The sequence below is a fragment of the Marmota flaviventris genome, chromosome 13 (assembly GCF_047511675.1).
Source record: "Marmota flaviventris isolate mMarFla1 chromosome 13, mMarFla1.hap1, whole genome shotgun sequence".
Classification (NCBI taxonomy): domain Eukaryota; kingdom Metazoa; phylum Chordata; class Mammalia; order Rodentia; family Sciuridae; genus Marmota; species Marmota flaviventris.
In genome coordinates, this window is record NC_092510.1 from 35296344 (window position 1) to 35319071 (window position 22728).

Here is a 22728-nt window from a genome sequence, read left to right on the forward strand (position 1 = left end):
TGGTTTGTATTTTGAGCAATAGATGTTATATATTAATTCCTTGAAAGAGCCCAGCTGTGGTTCAGCTGAGCCACAGGCAAAGACATTGCTTCATTTCTTGATCGGATAGAGAGAGTTTATCTCCAAAATCCTTTTCTTATAATCTAAGAATCCCTTCAGAAGCTTTCTAAAAGGAAGGTTTCAGGGCCCTCTTTCTAGAAGCAAATACCTGGATGTAGGAATTAGTCACATTGAGAAGCATTTCTCTAGAGTGCCAATGGAGGAGGGATGGAGAATTGGTGGCTCTACAGAGATCCACCTGCAAACCACTCTTCCAAGATGAAGCATAGTGGCTAATGTCAAGGAAATAAAGATGGAGGTTTTGTTTTTGTTTTTTTGATAAGTTAGAGTATCCAAAGCCTGGACAATTTCCCCTTTTTCTTTTTTTGCAATATGACTTATCCATAAATTAGATCCATTAGAAAACATCTAATACAGGAAAAGCACCTGGAAATACTATCATGCACTAATTCCTGAAGAAATAAGTGTGCATTCTTTGAATTAATGCTGAATCTTAAATAATTCTTCATAAAATGTCAGATATCTGAAAAATTCACTTCAATTTCCTGCCCATGCAGAAATATGTGAGGAATCATGTGAAAAGCTAATCACTTAGCTTTACAGAGGCAGTTCCACAGTTTATTAAAAAAAAAAAAAAAGACAGGCATCTGGTAAACTCCAGCTGCAAACTGGAGGTGATGTAAATCCAATCCCCCCTTTTTCTGGGGGTGGGGAGGGGAAACTAAATGAACAGGCATCTTGTGAAGCGTCTGGGAGGTCCGATGTTCTGTGAATGAGTCCAAGCCACATCGGGAGAGAGATGTGACCCTTCCCCTATGCTCTCTGGTACTACAAGCATTCCTACAACAGTCTTAATTCCTGATAGGAGACATTCTTCTCTTGGGAATAAAGCAGGGTTTTGCTTCAGGATCCTCAGGAATGTCCTTCTCCTCTAAACATGTGTCATCATTTTCTTGGCGACCTAGTTTCCTGACACTGGGAAAAAGTTGGCTAAATCCTGCCTTAGCTGTACCCCCTCCATGATGTGTGTGTTCCAGGCTGAAATGTATTGAATTGATGAGAGGGGATGCAGTGGTGGCTTCAGACACCAGGTATTGGCAATAAAAGTCGAGTCGTCTTCTGGGACATGCCTGATGGCTCTTCTTCCATGCTGTGTCTGCTGCCTTGTCAGAGGCAGACTTACCTGGATTTCCCACTCTTACAGACCTCCAGTTCTCCAGCCAAAGAACCTTTCTATCTATTCCATGTGTCTGGAATTAGCTAAGACATCTCTGAGTATTTACAACCTATCAGTACCAGGGAAAGCATTACTGTCAGATTTGTTGGTAAATACTGTGGTCTGTAATTGCACAGATCATCCAAAAAAAATTACAGCTACTTTACATACTATCATTACACTGGCATGATAATAAATTGGTTCTATGATTCCTTTCATAAGAGTATACATGATTCCTGTTCTTGCATGCCCTCTCCCTCTGTAAAGCTTTGATCTTTGTAATTATTATTATTATTTTTAAAGATCTTACATCTACCTGGCTTTTGCTCTGCTCATGAGGCCATTATTTACATCCTGTCTCAGCTGTACTTTGCAACACTAGGGTTGAGAGTGGGCAAACTGCATTCCCCAGATCCTCATGCCCCTTTGCTGGGTTCTGCTCTTTAGGGAATGGGTGAGGTGAGAAGAGAAGTCTCTGGCTCTCTTCTCCCTCATTTTTCTTTCTCCTTCTTCGGGCAGTATCTCTGAAGGTGGCTGCGTTCCTGCCACTACCCCAACTCTTTAGGTAGTGCTCTTCTACACTGTCCCTGAGTCTAAGCTCTTGAAGGTGTCAGGGCTAATGCTGTGAGCCGCTTCTTCTTTTATCTGGATTTCTGCAACTTCCCCCATTCTTCTTCCAGTTTCCCCACACTTTGTAACCAATTCCCTTCAAAATTCCAAGTTTGTTTTCTGTTTTCTTGACTGAACTCTGACTAATAAAATACCCACTGGTGGCTTTTGTAAACAAACACCCCCCCCCCACACACACACCCTATGTTTTGTCCCAGATAGTGAAACTTAGGGAGAAGTTGCAAGGTGTTGACACCTTGAAGCACTTGGCTTTTTTTTTGTACTTGGAATTGAACCCATAAGTGCTTTACCACTGAGATACATCCCCAGTCCTTTTTAAAAATTAGCTCTTTTTAGTTATGCATGACAGTAGAATCTACAAATCTTAGCCATGAGGAAATTTATCCATAGGGACCACCATTTTAAAAATCCATTCTTGTGTCCTATATCATACTAACATAATTCCAAGAAAGTAGTGCTCAATAAATTTGAGTTGAATGGAGGTCATTTAAGATTTGTGTTATCAATTTGATCATTACCTATTTAAGGAACGACTCTTATGCCTGACTCCTTGTGTTTCCATAGAAACTTCTATTAGACTGGTACTTTTGCTCTCTGCCTCTTCACCTGTTCTTCCCCAGAAGACATAGAACTTACTCTTCTACAACATTGAAAGAAGAAACTGTCATGTTAGTTTCCTGCAAGCTCCCTCAGTCATTTTTATTTTTATTTTTTGAAAGAAAAACATTTATTCCATCTCCAATCCAGTCTCACAACCTAAGGGCAAGAGCATCTTCTCTCAAGGCTTTTTTAGTACATTCAAATTAGTGCAGGGTGCCTCTGCCCTCCCCCTACTCCAAAACTAGTTGAATATTTACATAAAGCTGGGTGTTCTCATTAGGCAAAGTCCCTCCCTGCTGTCTTGGTAGGAGCAAGAAGGAAGTGCTGTCCAGCTCTGCCTGGGGTGGGCAGCAGCCCCACCCCTGCTATGGCTGTCAGGGAGGGAACCAGCCCAGAGGTGGTTGGCACAATGGCGACCCCAGAAGATTCAGCATTGAGTTTGGCCTGGCCTGAGGCCTAGCAAGGGACAAGGGGGCAGACCTGAGTGAGGATGCAGGGAGCCTGAGCCAGCATTAGACACAGGTACAAGGACTCCCAACCTCTGTCTTTGGCAGAAAACCCAAATAACTGGCTACTGCAGCCCAGGCTGAGTTGGGCTCCTTCAGGATGGAGGGATGCTGGGGCCCTTGGCAAAAGGGAACATCATCCACACCTTCCTGCTTCTGGCTACTCCAACAAGGTTAGCAAGTCGTTAAAAGCACTGAAGGCTGGGGGTTTAGCTCAGTGATGGAGTGCTTGCCTAGCATATGCAAGGCCCTGGGTTCAAGTCCCAGAACTGTGGGGCAGAGGAGAAAGCCAATGAGAAAACATCTAACTAAAAACCCTTTCCTAAAAAAAATGCCCATGTAGGTCAGTGACTGCAAAGCCCCTTTGGGCACATGCACTTGGGTGTGTTCTGCCAACTAGAAGCAGGCGTGGGAAGGCCGGCCCTCTGGGCTGTCAGCTGCAGCAGGTGTGGCCAGAGGAGGAACTGCTGCTTGGGGAGGCAGGCCTGGAGGAAAAGTCCAGGGCAGAGGGGAGGCCCCAGGGTGCCCTCCCTGCCCACTCACTCCCTATGACCACTCAGTACACAGTGGGTGGCTGGTAGCCCTCAGTGGTGTCCACACTCTGAGTGAAGGGTGGCTGCTGGTAGTTATCCACTGATGCACTGGAGTAGGAGGTGTAGGCTGTGTTGGGGTCTGGGGTGGGGTCTACATAGTTAGGGATAAAGGTGTCCACTCCGGCTGTGTAGCGCTGGTAGGCCAGGGAAGCCAGTGTGCCCCAGGAGAAGACAGAGAAGAAGCTGAAGGTGATCACTGCCCGAGTCGAGTCAGCTCCCACCAACATATCTTCCAGCTTGGTGGCTGCCCACTGGTTGGTGAGGAAGCAGAAACTAACAAACCACAGGAAGGTCCAGAGAGCTGAGAAGAGCTGGTCGCCAGTGACCAGGTACTTGTGGTCAGTGGCATTGCTGATCTAGGAAAAATAGGCATCAACCACAAAAAAGAAGGCTGAGGCCAGGAAGGCCAGTAGGCCGATGGCTCAGGTGCCCTCACTGTGACTGAACACACAGTGCAGCTTGGAGGATTCAGGGGCACTGCGTATTCAGAGGACGGGCCACCACCTGCAGCTGTGCCAGGAAGCACTACAGGTGGAGAGAGCTGCTCGCCTTGGCCGCGCCTTAGGCTCCACTCTATGTTGCTGCTGCCAGTCCTTTTTAATTTTTATTTTGAGACAGGATCTTACTAAGTTTCTAAGGGTCTTGTTAACTTGTTGAGGCTGGCCTTGGATTTGGAATCCTCCTGCCTGAGTCTGAGTTGCTGGGATTTTAAGCACGCACACCTGCACCCCACTGCCACTTGGTTATTTCAACAAATGTTTTGATAGCACTTACTATGTGTCAGGAGGTGTTATATGTGCTTTCCTATCATTATTTCATTTACCCTTTAGAATAACCCACTGAGAGCAGGAGTATAATAATCTACATTTGACAAATGGGGAAACCAACGAACATAAAAGTAAAGTAACCTGTCCAATGTTAGATGGGTGGAAGTGGCAATTTGAAGGCCAAAGTTTTTAGTGATGATTTGTTAATCACAGCCAATCAGGCAGAGCAAGAGGAATACCTGAGGTGGTGGAGAAAGTAGGTTTGTCTGCAAGTCAGGAGTAACCAGATTATGAAGCATAACAGCAGAGTTTGCAGAGGCCAATTCAACATTCCTCAGCAACCTGGGCATCACCTGTGAGGGGCTGAGAAGCCCTTGACTGGGGTCTCAGCATAGCAGGTAGTTGTGATAGCCCCAGCAGATACTGCAGATGTGCCCCAACTCTTCCCTAGGGTTAGAGTTAGAGATCTGGAATCACTAGGAAATACCTGCAACCAATTTTCATTCACAGTAAATGTTCCTGCTCACCTCGCAACATCAACAGAAGATACAGGATGTCAAAACCAAGCAGAAACCTTTCTAACAAAAGTCTCTTCTCAATGATAAGGTAGTGACTCTAAATCCATCTGGAGAGCTGGGAATAAAGCTCGAGGAAATAGCTGTTTCTTGTTACTTGTGAATTTAAATTAATGGGCTATCTTTTTAAAGATGTTTGAACACTTGAACATCTTTGAAAATGAAAATCCTCACTCAAAAATCACAGAGAGAAAAGGCAAAACAGAGGAGGAAGAAGAGAACTTGTGCAGATGTGAACAAATTTCCATTAAAAGCATCATTTAAAACTCATCTCGCCTGAGAAGTGACAACACGAATGAGCACAGCTGTGAAATAACAGCCTTATCCTCTGTTATTAGTGCTCTGGGTGGATGGCAAGGCTCCAGTTTTTAGCCACGTGGCCTTTAAAGTTACCTAATGTTGCTAAGCATCAGTTTCTTCATCTGTAAGCTAGAAATAATAAACATACTTACCTTACAGAGACACTATGAGAATTAAATGTCTGGATGCAGGTGAAAAGCTTAACACAGAATCTTACTAAGGTCTCATAGTTAGTTATTACTGTAACTGTTATAGTTATTAGATTATTATTTATGACTTATAATATGACAAGCACTATGAGAGAAAAGTTGCCAGAGCATTGCCAATGACTTCTAGAACAAAGTCCCCCATTTTGCCCACTAGAAATACATTACGTATTATGCAGCAAAAGAAGATGACTCAAATAGGGTCAGAATTCACACTAGGAAAAATACTCTACACACAGCTCACAAAAAGGATTAGACCAAAAGCACTTGGAGACCATGATAAAAGGATGACACAGTGAAAAGAACAAGAGATTAGGACCCTAGAAACCAGTGTCCCAGTTGAAATCTTACCAGCACACTCAGATGTATCACCTAAGGTCTCTGCATTTCCATTTCCTTCTCTTTCAGACAAACCAAAAGAAAGGTCCCTAACCTACTTTAAGATGCCTCTACTTTAAATGTGAGTGGTAAGCAATTTGTGTGGGGGGGCTTGTGACTAGAGGCAACTATTCACCCTTCTCCTAGGTACTTGAAGAAGGGGGCCCAGGACTGCTGCCAGATCTGCTGGGTCAGCCTCTGAGATTTAGAACCCTGAATTTATTTTTTTTGCTTGCTCTCTCTCTCCATGTGCAAATGACCAGTGGCTTCTCCTCTGATATATCTGCTCTTCTCACAAAACTCCAAATGTCTCCAGGCTGAGTTAACTATTAAAAATAGTCACTAGCAAAACCCAGGAGTGGCTGGAGAGGTGATGCTGGTAAGGGCATCTCTGACAGAAAAAGTAAAGATAGATCTGAATGAAGTGGGCTTTTGATCCTTATGCATAATTAGAGCTTCAGCTTTGCTGCCAACTGTGCAGGAAATCACGAGAAGAATGAATATTCATGTGTGTAACTTATTTCTATAACATTAAGTTGAACTGCTCTTCATTTTGAGATAAAACTCATTTGCCTCTGTATTTCTTAGTGCTCACTTTATACCTCCTTTAAAAGAACAGACTTCCTACCAGGAAAGAAAAATTCAACTGTTAAAAATTCAAAACTTAAATCCACTATTTTCTTGTGAAGCATGTGTCCATGACAATTTCAATTCATGTCTACAATCTGCATGTTCTAATACAAGGCTATACAGTAGAACTTGAAAACATATACTTCCAATCAGCAGGTTAAATATACACTTTAAAGATGATTCATTTTTTTTTCTTTGCTTCCTAGTGAATTTTTGGAGAAAAGAAATAAAGAGAATGGATTGTAAGAGACAAATGGCATTTTTGAAGTTATAAAGAATAATCCTTAAAAAAGATAGAATTCTAAGAGACAGCAGTTCCCCGGTATATAATTTAGGTATAGAAACATACAGCACTAATCAATACCTTGCAAAGTTAAGGAATCTAAAAAGACTGTCAGAATGACAATTGCTAGTTGAAGTATTTACCGCTTATTTTAGCACAGATATGAATAGCACAATGTCAAAATGAGAGAACAGACACTTTGAACAGAAAAATGATTCATAGATACAGAGAAAAATCTTACCTTGGAATTATAACATCAATATTCAAAACATTTTCATTTTCTTCAATGCTTTTTCTTCCAGGATGTTTGTATGAGGTTTTAATAACTTAGTAGGTCAGCTGAGACTTAGAAGTGTGTCTACTTTTATTGCCTCAAAAATACCACATAGGGCAGTAAGAGAAAAAAATGATGCAAACAAAAAGGTGACAGTTTCTTTAGCTTGCTGGTGAGGTTCCCTGTTGAATAAATAGGTTGGGGAAATAGGGATGTGGCCTCCCTGGAATTCTTGTGCCACTACTTCTCTTTGGGGTGTTTAGCACTTCCACCTCTTTTCTTTCTTATTTCCCTAAGGCTGTGGTTGAGACTCAAGGTATATTTTTCAGCTTCTTACATATATCAAGGTTGAAAGCAGAAATACATATGAGAGCAGGCAGGTGACAACACAGAAGAATGAAGCAGACAGCAGTGACCTGGAGGGTCTAGGGTTCTGCCTTCCAGCTGACAAATCCCAGGAGCAAAAGGTCAAGTGGCCTCAAAGTTACTGACTTTTCAAATCAATCTGGGTATTTCAGTGAAGCCATTTGATTTCTGAATGTTGGTTCATTTTAAGAACATTTTGGGTTTAAGGAAATATTTGGTTCTGGGTTGCATATCCTAGACCGAGTACCTACTTGATAGTAGCCTGGGCTACAGTGCTGCTGGTGGGCCAGCCTGGGGAGTGCCCAGACTGACTTCCAAGGCCAGCTTAGAGCCAGCTCTCCCAGCCTTTCCATAACCTTGGTAAGCTTCCAATTCTGCTCTTCCTCAGATGAAACAGTTTCTTGTTCTTGCTACTGAACCCTGATAGCTAAATATAAGAGATAAAATGGCAACTTGGACATAAATGCCAAAGAAGATTTATTTGAAGCAATTTACTTCAAAAAAAAAAATAGAATGTTTATACTCTGTTTCTGTGTATGTATAATTTGCCGAAATACATTCTGCTGTCATGTATAACTAAAAAGAACAAATAAAAAAGGAAGAATATCATAGAGAACTGAATTTTAAATTTCCCCCATCCAAATCTATATGCTAGCCAGCATCAGTGTAAAGAAAAGTAGCAAGAATTATAGAACAGCTCTAGGAACATGCAGAGTAGAGAATATAGAGAAAGCTTTCAATACTGGGAGTCAGAAGAAGGCTAGATGCCGGGGAAATTCTCTTATTAATTCTCAGGAGTTTAATACCTTTGGCTAAGAGATGGGACATTTAACAACAAAACCCATACTACCACAAAAAACACAAGCAAAAAGCATTTTAATTTTTGTGCTGAGATTTCAGTAAATGATTTGATCATATCTAATTATATGTCCCTGATTATTATCACAGTAGCAAACTGTAGAAAAGCACCATTGAATCACATGAGATTTGTTCTTGATCTCACTGAGGACTTCCTGCAGCTTTCCAGCTATCTTTCCAGTTACCATTTATTTATGCTTGAGAGACAAAGAACATTATACAGACTCCTATGTTTGGTTGCACCATGCAGATAGGAAAAACCATTGCTCGACTAATTTACCTACCAAATGTGAACATCCAAGGTACACATTAATATTAGGTATTATATATTACTTTAAGTCACTTTAAATCTTTCCAATCCAAGGAAGCTAATCATATTCAGTGACTTTTATGTAGTTCAGGTGAGTTAAATAATTTATAATAGAGTCTTATTTATTGGCCTCGAAAGCAGATAATCCAAAGGTGGGCCCAGCTTAGATCTGTGGCTCACCTAGCTGTTTTCTTCACTTCTCCAGACCTAGGGTGACAACTGCCTAATTTGCTACCTCTCTGTTCCTGTATCTAACTGAGAGAGAAGGGAACAGTGATATAAAATAATCGATACAGCAAGTCCAACTACCAGACTTTAATTTGCCAAATGACCAAGCTAGACTCTACAGATATGCATGTATTAAAAATGAAACTAGCATATTGATTCTTTTTCTGGAAGTGAACCAAGCTGCCAGCCTGGAAGTAGAAAATAACTTAGGATTTAAGAAATACTTCCACATAATTTATTTTTCCAGCGCTGGGGATGGAACCCAGAGTCTTGTGCATGCTAGGAAAGTACTTTATAACAGAGATACAACCCTAGCCCATAAACACGATCTTGATTCTTGAGATCTAGGTTTCAACCAGAACTAGTTTAACCTACTAGTTCCTCTCCTGAAACTGAGGTTAGTCATACAAGTGTATATATAAAACTAGAAGATAAAACAGCGAAGCTCACAGATAGTGTTCTGATCTTTTTGTAAAGATGTCATTTTTCTATCACTAGAACCAATATTGAAGAGTATTTTGTTTAAAAAGGAATAAAACGAATAAATAATTACACTTTTATAGAAGAAATTTTAGTAACCTACCCTAATACTTAAATCCACATTAACTATTTGAGAGTCACTGTGTTCGTTTCCCGTGGCTGTTGGAATGAGTAATAATTTGGTGGGTTGAATCAATACAAATTTATTATATTACATCTCTGGAGATGAGAAGTCCTAAAAGTTAAGCTGTTGGCAGGGCTGTACTCCTTGGTGGATGCCCTAGCAGAGAATCCATTTGCTTGCACTTTTCAGCTTCCAGACTCCACCTGCCTTCCTTGTTCATGGCTTCTTCCTCCATCGTCAAAGCCAGCGGCACCGCATCTTCAAATTCTTTTGTCTCTATCCTTTGCTTCTGGTATCACATCTTCTCTGATTCTGATCCTCCTCTTTTTTCTTCTCACAAAGATCTTGTGATTGCACTGAGCCTCTCTGGCTACACTGGCAAAGTCCTTTTAATCATATATAGTAACCTATTTATAGGTTTCAGAAATTAGGCTGTGGACAGCTTTGGAGGCCATCATTCTGTTTACATAGTCACTAAGGTTGCACATACAAAAGAGAATATTGACATATCTATGTATCTATCTGTGTAACATTCACCAAGACAGCTTGCTAAAAAAAATTCATTCACAAGAAACTACTAAAATAAAACAATGAAAGATCTGTATCCTTTCATAGAACTGAGTGTAGAATTTCTACGTGACATGATTATTAGAAAGGACAGACAGGAGGCTTTCCCCCAAAATGTGTTTTGCCAAAGCAAAAATCAAGCAAGGCTTATCTCTCCGTGCATCCCAGTTGCTAGAGACAACATGTGCTTGTTCATTCAGATATTGCTTTAGGCCTAATGCTGACATGGTAATAGCCTCATGGACACTGATCACGCTAAGTGTTACCTGTTTGAATAAAGCGTAGTCCCGTCGTGTGCATAATGTTCACTGACATACAAGGAAGAAGATGAAATTGTGGTTGTCAAGGAAGCAGCTTCAAATAGTGATGGAGTGCTGGGCACCAGGTCTGGCCTGTGTCGGGATCCCAGGGCTGGGGAATGAAAGGGACACACTGTCATGGATCTCAGTAATACATGCTTGCTTTTGTATCTCTAATAACTAGAACTAGTCCAAACCATTCATTTTACATATCAGGCAGCAAATGAACTGTGCTCTTCTGAATTACAGTAGAAATGTAAAAGAGCTGCTTGCAAACAGGTTAAACAGAAAGGAAACTGCATTAATTTCCAAAATGGCTTATGGAAATGACATTAGGGATATTCTTTTAAAAAGCTAATAAAGCGATTTATTATTTCAAAACAATGGCATAAAAACTCCTGGAAGCTTAAGGAGATAATTTGACAGAGATTAAAAGGATGACAGGCAGATGAATGAACAGAGGGCGAACCTGCTTTGCCTTTGCTATGAGATGCATGTATCTGGGAATCTCAGTATATGTAAGAAGAATTTTCAGGGCCAGAACAGTTTGCTATGCCTTAATCTACAGGAGCCCAAGAGTCCTCCCTTGTCAGGAAAGAGAATATTCCAGACTGAGCAGTGAAACATGCCCATCTTTTCAGAGTCTAGGTAAATTCTTTTCCATTTTCCCTGCAAACTGAACTAAAACATGATAATAAATTAATAAATACAATATAAGCTTCTGGCATTCCTTGTTAGGCACAACAGATTCAGAGTTTGGGATTTTTTAGTGTATAAATGGAAAAGGACTCTAAAAGGCATGATGTTGTGGGTGTAAGGTTGGGTTTGAATTCTTTACTTTTTGGTTGCTGGGATCAGATCTAGGGCTTTGTGCATGCCAGGCAAGGGCTCTACCTTGTATCACTGAGTTACATTCCCTCAGCCCAGGTTGTGCAATTGAAGGAGTATATATTTTGGGGTAGAGAGAGACACACAGGGACAAATGGGGCATGGACAGGGCTGGACTTTGGTCAGGAATCTAGAAAATACATTAAAACGCATAGATAGTGGAGTTCTGCCTCCAATTCAGGTGGAAATAAAGAACTGTCATGGTGAATACCAGATGATGACAGTATAAAACCATGAGTAACCAATGTGTTCAACATTCAAACCTCAGAAAGGTTTCAATTGAACATGGCATCTGTTAGCAATCTTTAGTATACTTGATCCTGACTTCATTAAATACAGAGAAAAATATGAAAACCCTTAATAATATTGAAACCTGAGTCTGAAAAATAAGCTGACATCAGATTCCAGTGAATTTCTACTAATTAGAAGGCAGATGGAGCTGGATTTTAAGAATACCAAAGCAGACTTAGGTCTTGGGGATGATTAGCTCTATGAACTGAATGACAGTGAATGTAAAAATGGTCACACACCATCCAAACACTGAGCAACTGGCCCCACCACACTGGGGAGCAGCTCTTTGAAGCAAGAAACTACTTCTTTATCCTCCTGCATCTTTTTTGTTTAAAAAAAAAAAACAACATTGTGATTGGTAGAATATGTATATATGTGACTACATGACCAATATGATTCTGTAACATATATATTCAGAAAAATGAGAAATTATATCCCATCTATGAATGATATATCAAAGTGCATAAATGCGTTCTACTGTCATATATAACTAATTAGAACAAATAATAAAACTTAAAAAAAAAAAGAATTCTAAGATGATTTCCAGCGATTCACACACTTGTATGACCTCCTTTTGAGTGTGGAAGGAACCTGAAAATATGATCCCGTGATTATTCTATGTGATCTGTCAGAAAGGGATTTTGCTGATGTAATCTTGGTTACTTTGAGTTGGGTAACTTTTAAGTTAGTCAAAAGGGAGATTATCCAGGGGAATCTGATGTAATCATACAAAACCTTTAAATTTGGGTCTGGAGGTCCGAGACAGGAAGAGTTGAAATGCTGAGAGGACTGACTTACTACAGGAACTGTATTCTGCTGACAATATGATGACACCTTGATTTCTGCTTTTCAGACCCTGAGTAGAGTACCTAGGTATAAAACTGCCTGTTAATAAATAGGTTTTATTTTAACCTGCTAAATTCTGGGTAATTTGTTCCATGTCAATGGAATATAATCTAAACATGCTGAGAATTCCAGAAAACAAATGGTAAAAACTGGAGGAAATTTTGGCAATGACTTGGTGCACTCTGGAAGGAGAAGTCCCCCAGCATGGAGCATTATGAAGAGGCAAACCCTGTACGTGAAGGAACACAGGAAAACTCGTTTTATAATAGGATATAATAAAATAGGAACGTGCTTCAGGACTAGGGTTGTGACTCAGTGCTTGCCTAGCACTTGGGAGGCACTGGGTTCAATCCTCCCCAATATGTAAAATATAAATAAATAAAATAAGATTTAAAAAACCGAATATGCTCCAAAGGGATTTCTTTGACCCTCAGAGACATTTTCAGGTGTAACATCTCTAAATTTGAAGCAATAGGTCTAAGAATTCATCAAAAAAAGTATGGTATGTATATTTAGTGCTTCCCACATTTCCAGACTTTCTGGATACCTTGTAGTGTATTTATTTCCCCTTAACAGCTGGACCTACTGCTTGAACTTCAGCAGGGTTCCTTACAGGAAGGAGGTGGTGTCTGCCAGGAACTGGAGCCATCAATTCAGAGAAAAGAACAAGGACACCTCTTTTGCTGAAATCAATAACTTGTTCAAAGTTTGGTTTATGGAAAGATGAGAAAGAAAGAGACCTAATAAAGTACACATGGATAGATGTTGCAGAATGGGATGGAATTAACGCCCTAAGGCCTCGGAGGAAAAGAAAACTCCTGCAAGAGTTCTTATCTTCTATAGGAAGCAAAAGGCATTTTTAGGAAATGTTGGGATTCTAAAACAATATGCTGATAAAAAAGAATGTACTGATAGAAAAATTTAAAGTGTCACTTCCCCTTATTGCATTTAAAGAGAAAAACCAAATGGTTAACTCAGTAAACAGAGAAAAATATTTAATAAAATCAGAAATTGAGTACTACCTTCCTTGATAAAAAGCTAGGGGAGGGCTGTGGCTGTGGCTCAGTGGTAGTGCACTTGCCTGGCATTTGTGGGTCACTGGGTTCAATTCTCAGCACTGAGTATTAATAATTAAAAAAAAAAAGCTAGGGGGAAGAAACAAAAAGGAACTTCCTTGACTTAATTATGGGCACCAAGTTCAGCAAATTTCAACAGAGAAACATGAGAAGCATTCCCTTTAAAATCAGGACAAGGCCAGTCTTCCTGCCATCACACTTATATTCACCATTGTCCAGATATCCTAGCCAGCAAGGAAAAGGGAAAAGGGATGTGAGTTCCATGTAGCCGCAGCAGACAGACAGAACTCCCAGTTTTAAGAGAGATCCTACTTCAAAAGGCAGGAAAAAAAAAAATTCTGTATCTACCCAAAGAAGGAATCTAACGAAGTGTATTCATGCTATGTAAGGAAAACATTATAAAACTTTATTTAAATTCATTAAATCTCTAAATAATTGAAGAGGCAACTTGTTACATTGTATATGTGTTTGTACATACGTGCACAGAAAGCCTAGGAGTGAAAAAAACAAACTATTGATGTTACCATCCGATTGTGGGATTATAGATTTTTCTTTTTGAATATTTTAGTATTTTCTAATTTTTCTACTGTGAATTTATGTTATTTGTATAAATAAATCACTAGAATTTTCTTCTTTTCTTTTCCTTCTTTTTTCTTTTGCAGTACTAGGGATCTGATCAACTGAGGGCCTCTGGATTGCTAGGCAAATGCTCTGCCACTGAGAGCCCTTTTTCTGGTTTTTGTAAGTCACATGTCTTTACCTTCTTCATCAAGGCTGCTAAAACTCTGTCCTTCAGTCAGGAGATCCCGTTTTTCGTCCTTCCACTCCTGGCTAACTGAAGACACAATCTCCTGTGAGGTCGCCTTTAAGGCGGCGATGGAGTTGCACCGTTTCTTAGAAGGGGAGGCTTTCAAAGCTGGGCAGTGAGGGAAGGGAGAGAGACAAGCACAAATGCTTACAAAACCAGATTCACATTTTAAAATTAATATTTTATTATTTGTTAGCATTTTAGTCATTTCAGTGGAAAGTGAGAGCCTTCTTATGTATATTACATAGTATATATTATACATATTATATACTATACAATATATATGGAAAGTCTTATTTCAGATATATTTATAAATATATACAGATATATACATACATACATACAGATATATTTATAAATGTATATTTATAAATATAGATATATTAATAAATTATGTGTGTGTACATATATATATGGCTTCTTATAAAATTATTTGTGTTTTGACCACATCATTTGTCCAAAATGACTTGATTAACCCCAAATATCTTAGAATAAATTAAAGTTGGAATTTATTTCCAGATTTTAAAATAAAGTCTTATTTGAGGTCAACTTCAAATGTTTTCTTGCTAAAGAATTACTTTCCTTCAGAACTAAAATGGAGTAAATTATATTCTATGCATGTATGATTATGTCAAAATGAACCCCACTATTATGCATAACTATAATGTACTAACTTTAAAAAAAATTACAGATTCCTGGGTCTCAAAAAAAATTATTTTTCTTCCTCCAAACAATGTTTTTCTAGGGCTGGGAGCTGGCTGGGTGAGTGGGTAAATGCAAATGGTAAAGTATGAAGAATTCTCATGACCCTGGTTTTATTAACTGGGGACTGGGAATTTCTAAACATGCCAGTGTTTAATCTTATGTTGCTCAATTTAGCCAAGTTACTTCTGGTTGCTTTTTTCCCCCGTTACTTTCCACTGAAATTTCCTACTCTTTGGTTCTTTTCTAGGTCATGGTTATGTGAGATGCGTAATTCACTCCTGATCTTTGTCCATACAGCATTCTCTACCTTCAGAAGGGTGTTGGGAATCTGAACCTAAGAAAATGTCTTGTTTGCTGAGGGCTGTGAGCTGATTAAGCTGTAGTCAGATCATCCCTACTTATATTTACTTCTGCTGTGATCATTCTTCTTGGCTTAATGTTGTTAGAAAATTCACTGGAGGAAAATGAAGGAGAGAGAAGTTGAGGCTTCTTTATGTTTCCCCTGAATTTATTTTTGGCAGTGCCTCTCCTCCTTTGGATGTTTGCATAAAGGGGTAAGCTGACAGCAAATGTATTAGTAACTGTGTAACTGCGTCCAGCTTTGGAAATCTCAGGGTGCAGGTCACCTGGTCATCTGGGGCCTTCTCATGGGCAGCTTGCAAGAACTTAATTGGAGGAGGATTCTGGGACACACAAATGAGGGAAGAATAGAGGCCAGTCCTTCTGCTTACAGAGAAGGAAGGGTTATTTGTTCCTTGAGCAGTGCCTCATCATCATCATAAATAATGTTTGCAGAGGGCTTTAGAGTTTGGAAGCCAACATTCACATTGCATATCTCAAATTATCCATGTGTCTAGAGATGTTGGTCCTTTTTAAGGACCTGAAACTGAGAGTAGAAAGACTTGCTCCCGGTCATGACCCCCAGGTGTCTTTCCTGTTTTCTTCATTTGCCTAATTGCTGGTTCTTTTTCTAGCTCTTCAGCATTCTATATTCTGGTTAAAGTGTGGAGGGGGAAAAAAGATAAAACTAGAGTTTGTGTTTCTCTGAGAGGAGATTTGAAATGTTTAAAACTGATCAAAATTGATTTTAATGACCACTAAGTTATTAAATAAGTCATGTTTTCCTTAATTTCCCATTTATTCAACAGTGGTCACTCTTGTTTTGCAGGTCTGAAGTACTAATCCACACACGGCTTCTGCCTCAACATTCTATCTGCTAACTTCTATAAATCTTTAATAAACTATGATAAATTCCTGTCTCTCCACATAGCACTTTTAGACTTCTTAGGACTTCATAGGACTTCAGATGTGGTTTGAGGACTGCCCTCGTCCCCTGAGACCCTCTCAGATGATCTGCAAGGTTAAAACTATTTTCATAAAAACATGAAGGCATTATCTTTTCATTTCATTCTCCCATGCACACAGCTTTCTAGACTACATGACCTGTAACAGCACCACAGACTGAATTCACAAATATATGTGAGACTCCAACTGTCTTCTACTAAGCCAGACATTAGAGATTTGAGAAAAAGGGAAAATAATGTCACTTTTCTCTTGAAGTTAGTTGTTTTGGAGAATACAATTATTTGTGACAACAATTTTTTATGTTAAAATTATTTTACTTTATATAAAATTGACTTGTTATTATAAAATTTTTTTTAATGTTACCTAATAAGATTAAAAAATTTTTAAAAATTCTCAATTTAAAGTTTTATATGTGAAATATAGACAGTTATACATAAATAAAAGCTCAGTAATTTTTTTTTTGAGAGTAGAAAGTGGCTCTGAGGCCTAAGGGTTTGAGAACTGCTCCTCTATATGCTTGCATATGCTTGCTCTGAGGTCACTGCTAATTCTCTGCACTGAGAAACAGCTTCTATCACAGAGCTTTGGCAGCCCTAAGGAAGCATGAGGGAAGAGAGGACAGCCTGGTGACTAGAAGACACTCAGAGAGCCACACTTAGGTGTGTTAGTGCAGCGAGGGCCAAGGGTCTGGAAAGAGAAACAACACTTTGTTCATTAGTGTCACATGTAGTGAGGAGCAGAGAGGACCCGAAGGCAAACTCCTACATCTAAAGAAGGAGTTTTCTTTTATCGTAAATGGTGAATTTCTTCTTAAAGGGGAGAGCTGAGCCTCTCTCAACAGTGAAGGATTTGGATCTTGCTGAAAATCAAATACCTTGATTTATGTTTGTCTAAACCATGTCCAGTGATAGGTGTCCTGTGCCCTTTTCCAGCTTAGGTTCTGCCACTCAGTTATGTGTATACTTGACCATTTTTTAGTTCACCTATTTATCTGCCCCTCTGAAATCTACCATGCTTATTCCTATGCCTAGGCCTTTGACTCTCTTCTTATGAATTCTGGCTTAAATAGAACTTAGTTTAATATCCTTTTCTTTGTAAATCTCTTTTTTAGAGAATTGGTCTTATTTTTTTGATCTACTCATAGCATTGTATGCAAAATCTTTATTAGCAATGGCTTTATGGCATTGTAAATCTATTATATGGTTCAGTCCCTAATTCAGAACAATTAATTTTTAAAAGCTTCCTATATTTCAGTGGTTATAAAACTTCTAGGCGTATGATAGGAGCATAAATGTTGGTTGAATGAATGTATTATTGTTCTGAAATCTTAGGACAATTGAGTTTCTAGCAAATAATTAATCTAATCACTATATTCTAGTCTGTAAATGAGTTTTAGCTGGGTGTGGTGGCACATGTCTGTAATCCCAGCAACATGAGGAGGCTGAGGCAAGAGGATCACAAGTCTGAGGCCGGCCTCAGCAATTTAGTGAGGCCCTAAGTAACTTAGCAAGACCCTGTGTCAAAGCTGGGGATGTGGCTCAGTGGTAAAGTGCCCCTGGGTTCAATCCCCAGTACCAAGAAAAAAAAAGAAATGTTTTAGCTTTTTAGTCATATTATTTGGGTAGAGGATTTCAGTGAGCATTTAACACATGGTGACTATTATTTCTATTTCTAGGAAATACAGAATTTTATAGACATTATTACATTGGCAGCATGACTTAATTCTGAGTTGGGATGAATGGATTTAAGAAATTAAAAAAAACTAACTTGAAAAAGAAACTTGAAGACCAGGTACTAATTTCTTAGAGGTGGTGGCAGGGTCTTTACTTACAAAGAAAGTTTGCCTTTAGGCCTGGCTACAGAGTGGGGAGATGAGATTAAATGGGGCATGACCTGAGGCAAACAGACTTGTGTGAGGGCCACAAGTTTACTTTATGAATTTGAACAAACTTTTCTCCAAACAAAAGGTAAATCACTAGTAAGTACATAACAAGATGTTCAACGTCCTTAGTCATTGGAGAACTGCAAATCAAAATCACAGTGAGATACTACTTTATACCCCCTAGGATCGCTATAACAACAACAACAAAAAGACAATTATATATGTTGATGAGAATGCACAGAAACATATATTGCTGGTGGAATTGTAAAATGGTGCAGCTGCTTTGGAAAAGAGTTAGGTAGCTCCTGAGAATTTTAAATAGAGTTGTCATCTGACCCAGCAATTCTAGGTATACACATGAAAGTAATGGGATATTCATCCACATAGAACCTTGTACATGAATGTTCATGGCAGCATTACTCATTCCAGCTGAAAAATGAAAACAAGCCAAATATCTGTCCACCAAGCACAGAAAAAATGTGGGATCTCTGTATAATGAAATATTATTCAGCAATAAGAAGAATAAAAGTATTGGTACATACTACAACATGGATTAACCTTGATGGATACATGCTATAACATGGATAAAGTCAAACACAAAAGGCCACATACTGAATGACTGACATGAAACATCCAGAGTTGGTAACACCATAGAGACAGAGAGTAAATGAGTAACTGCCAGTGGCTGCAAAGAGGAGCAACAGAGTGGTTGCTAATGGCTATGGAGTTTCTGCTGGGGGTAACAAAATTGTGGTGAGGATTGTGCAACTTAGCATACTAAGAACCACAGAATTGCACACTTTAAAGGGTGAATTTTGTGGCTTGTGAATTACATCTCAACAAAACTGTTTATAAAAATAGACTATTACATCAAAATGGGAAAAAGTCAATAGATTTACTACTTAACAAGAAAAACACTTGCTACATTAAAAACACAATAAATTCCTTAGCACTTTCAGACAACTATAAGACATGATGAACCATGCAGACTGGGAAAAATTTTAACACATGCTATGTTTTCTAGAACTGAATAAGCCATTGCTTATACCATTAATTTGTATGCTATTTAGAAAAAAAACCAAAAACAAACAAACAAACAAACAAAAAAACCCCACTTTCCAAGGTAGGAGACTCATGCAAAGAGCCTCCCTGAGGTGGGGACATTAAAGGGCCACCTCCTCTACAAACCTACCGGGGACTGCAAGGGAACTCATGGTTTCCAGTCTTGGCACAGGTAAGCAGGGTGAAAATTCTTCCTTAAACATTTGAACCACAAACTGATACTCACACAAGCTTGCAGTCTGAATAAACACTACTTTATGGCCCATTTTAGGCCAAAAAAACCTTAGGCAGAGAATTTAATTTATAGTGGTCTCAATTTGACAGTGATTTTAAGATACCATTGAGACAGTTGAATGTACAAAAAAAGTTTTCCTTAGAATAATAAGTTAAAAAGGAGTTATATCTTTAATATGTAGAGTTCATATAAATCATCTGGAAAAATAATAAACACTCAATAGAAATGGTCAAATGTTATAAAGCTCAATTCTCAAAGGAATTATAAATGGCTAATAAAAATGACTAATGGTTGAACCTTACCCATACTCAAGATATGCAAAATGAAACAATCAGATAACATTTTTTACTTATCAGAGTAGCATAATTTAAAAAGCATAATGCTGGCTGAGAGCTGGTAAAACACAGACTTGTGGGAACCTTTAGTGGCACAATCTCTCTGTACAGTTAAGTGCATTTTAATACCATTATCCCTTTTTGGAATCTATCCCAAATAAATAATCCCTAATTTGGATCCAGAATTTGTCTGAAACTATGTTTTAAAAAAATATTAGTTAGAAATAAAAAAAAGAAACTATAAAATGCCTTATACTCAAAGAATGGTTAACTAGATTATAGCACATCTATATAATTTTAATGTTGCACTGCAATTTTAAATGATGTTTTTGTAGAACATTCAAGGATATGGGAAAGTATTCATGCTATAATGTGAAAAACAGAAGACATAAAAATTGTATACCATTATGTTACCAGTATTTATTTATTGTTTTGTGGTGCTGGCTGGAATTTGAACCCTTGCAATTGCTAAGTATGCACTCAGTTACTGAGCTACCCACCAGTTTTATATAAATACATAAAGTACAGAAATAAAAATTGGTAAGCCCCAATTACCGCCCACCTCCACCAAAAAAAAAAAAAAAGAAAAGAAAAGAAAAGAAAAAAAGACTGGTAAGAAGAACATTAAAATATTAGAACTGGGTATCTCTGGGTCACTGGATTTTAAGTAATTATCAATGTTTTCTTTGCATCTTTCAAACTCCAATATTATAAGAAAAAATGTCTTATATAAATATAAAACATGAATATTCTACTCTTTCTATTTTTTTGTGAGTGACTAAATTATCATGGTCTGTGTTATAAAAGTGGACCGCAGAATGGCTAAATTATAAAATAACAATGCATTCATTACAGGGTTATTTTCTTCTATCACATAGTTAAAAACTTACTACATAATACTACATATATACTGTAGAAAATTTAATAAACACCAATAAGAAAGAAAACAAGATCCCACACATAATTTTCAACTCAAATTAACCATTATTAGCTTTGAGTTTAGTTTGCTTTTCTTTTTAACTCAAGGTTTAAAGTTAGAATACTGATGTATGATTTTTCCTATTTTTAAAACATAAGTGTTTTCATCTCTAAGTTTTCCCTTGAACACTACCTTTCTCATAAATTTTTTGAATGTGTTTTCTAATTTCCCTGTGATTTCTTCTTTAACCTATTGATATTTTAAGAGAGTGTTATTCAATTTCCATATATTTGTAAGTTTTCCAGTTTTTGTTCTTTATTGATTCATTCCACTGTGATCAGAAAAGATACTATGCATAACTTTGATCTTTTTTAATTGATTAAAATTTATTTTCTGGTCTCACATTTACTCTATATCCTGGAGAATACTGTATGAGAATAACCACTGTTAATGGTTTTATATATTTCATTAGAATTCTGTTGTACATTTAAGGTATACAGACCAATAACTACATATATGTGAATAAAACAATATTTAAGGGACTAAATATACCTTTAATAGGTCATTTTTATTGGTTACATACTATTTCATGATTTGATTGTATCATAATATTCTTAACCAATATATTTTATGACTGGACATAAATACAACTTCTAATTTTCTTCACCAGAAAATAGGACTAATGATTATGGCATCAATAAATAACTGATTGGGATAATTAGTCACACTAAGTGTTTACCACTACAGGGGAAAAAAAAATGTTCTAACTCTTGTAATAAAAATCGTGCATGGTCCAAGATCAAGGAGCTGGCAAGCTTGGTGTTTGTGAAAGCCTATTCTTCAGAGAAGGCACCTTTGAGGTGTGTTCACATGACAGAAGAGACAGAAGTGGAAACAGAAGCTAAGCTAGTTTCCATCTGCTTTTTTATAAGTCATTAATTCATTCATGAGGAAATCTATTCATGGCAGAGTCTATCTTGGATATATAATTGTTCTATGTCAAGTAAGATCAACATGAGGGATGTGGAAGTTTGGTTTATTAAATAGTAATTTTACAAAAAAATTCTGGCATGGATACATGTTGAAGTTAGCAACTAAGTGAAACAAGTAAGACATTTTCATAAGACTCTTACCTTGAATTTTCTTGAAAACTCTGGAATTCATAAACTTTAGAAATCTGTCTGCATAAAAACTTGGTCTATGAACTGAAACGGTGTCCTGAAAAGACAAAACAAGGATCACAGATTTACCTCTCAGGGAATTCATCCCAAGGCAGAGGGAAGATTTTTGCAAGTGTTTCTGTCAGCTGAGGTCTTTTTATCAACAGTGGTCAAGAGCTAGAGAAGAGTGTTCTGTATCCTGCAGGGCCGTGGGCTGTGGGGGAGGACCCAGACTCAATAAGAACAAAGATTCTAGAGTGAATAGAGCACCAAGGGAGACAGACAGAAGACTCTGCTACCCAAATTGGAATAGATGATCCTTATTCATAACATTGTGTCCCTGGAGGTACTTTCAAATCCTTTTCTTATAGGTAACCAGTGCTTCCAGTGCCACTGAGAATGAAGGGTATTCATTCAGTCATGAACAAAAACTGGGGACATAAGCAAAGCACACTGATACAAGAGTGACATTTAAATTAAGAAAGTGTTCTGGTGTCATCTCCAAGTAGCTGGGTGAGTAGACCCAGGAGGATGCACAGGAGACATGGTTGACCGGTACTGCACTGAATTACCTACCATCACACAGAGCTGACCTGCACGACCAACTCAGTTCTCTCATGCTTGGTAGGAGTCTTTAGGACTGAAGGGCTGTTTATTTACAAATCCAGGAAAGGGAATGGATGAAGGGCTGATTCTCTATGTTCAATCAGCAATCATTTATTGACCATTCAAGTTGTACATTTCTAGAAATGGCAAGTTTATTTATATGTATGATGCTCCATTTTGAATCCAGGTTATGGATTTTAATAGGGAAAGTTTCTAAGAATTTAAGCTTAGATACTACAAAATGGCTGCTGGGAGAAAAAACACACTTGACCAGAAATCAGGAGAGCTGGTTCTGGTATAAGTTCTAACTTTAAAAGGTTGTGTGAATAGCTGGGTATGGTGGCGCATGCCTATAGTCCC

General features: G+C 38.2%; 1 protein-coding gene and 1 pseudogene across 5 annotated transcripts in view; both read right to left on the bottom strand.

The window, feature by feature from the left end:
- The window catches only part of Pip5k1b (phosphatidylinositol-4-phosphate 5-kinase type 1 beta), a 333977-nt gene that overhangs the window by 99051 nt on the left and 212198 nt on the right, over positions 1-22728 (bottom strand). For all 5 annotated transcript variants that reach the window (XM_071600584.1, XM_027940141.2, XM_071600585.1 and 2 more), the window contains 3 exons: positions 21736-21820; positions 14112-14267; positions 10218-10362 (listed from right to left, as the gene is read on the bottom strand). In XM_071600584.1, coding sequence (XP_071456685.1) covers positions 10218-10362; positions 14112-14267; positions 21736-21820 — 386 coding nt within the window. The remainder of the gene's footprint in view (positions 1-10217; positions 10363-14111; positions 14268-21735; positions 21821-22728) is intronic.
- On the bottom strand, positions 3569-9619 carry LOC114096548 (synaptogyrin-2 pseudogene; annotated as a pseudogene).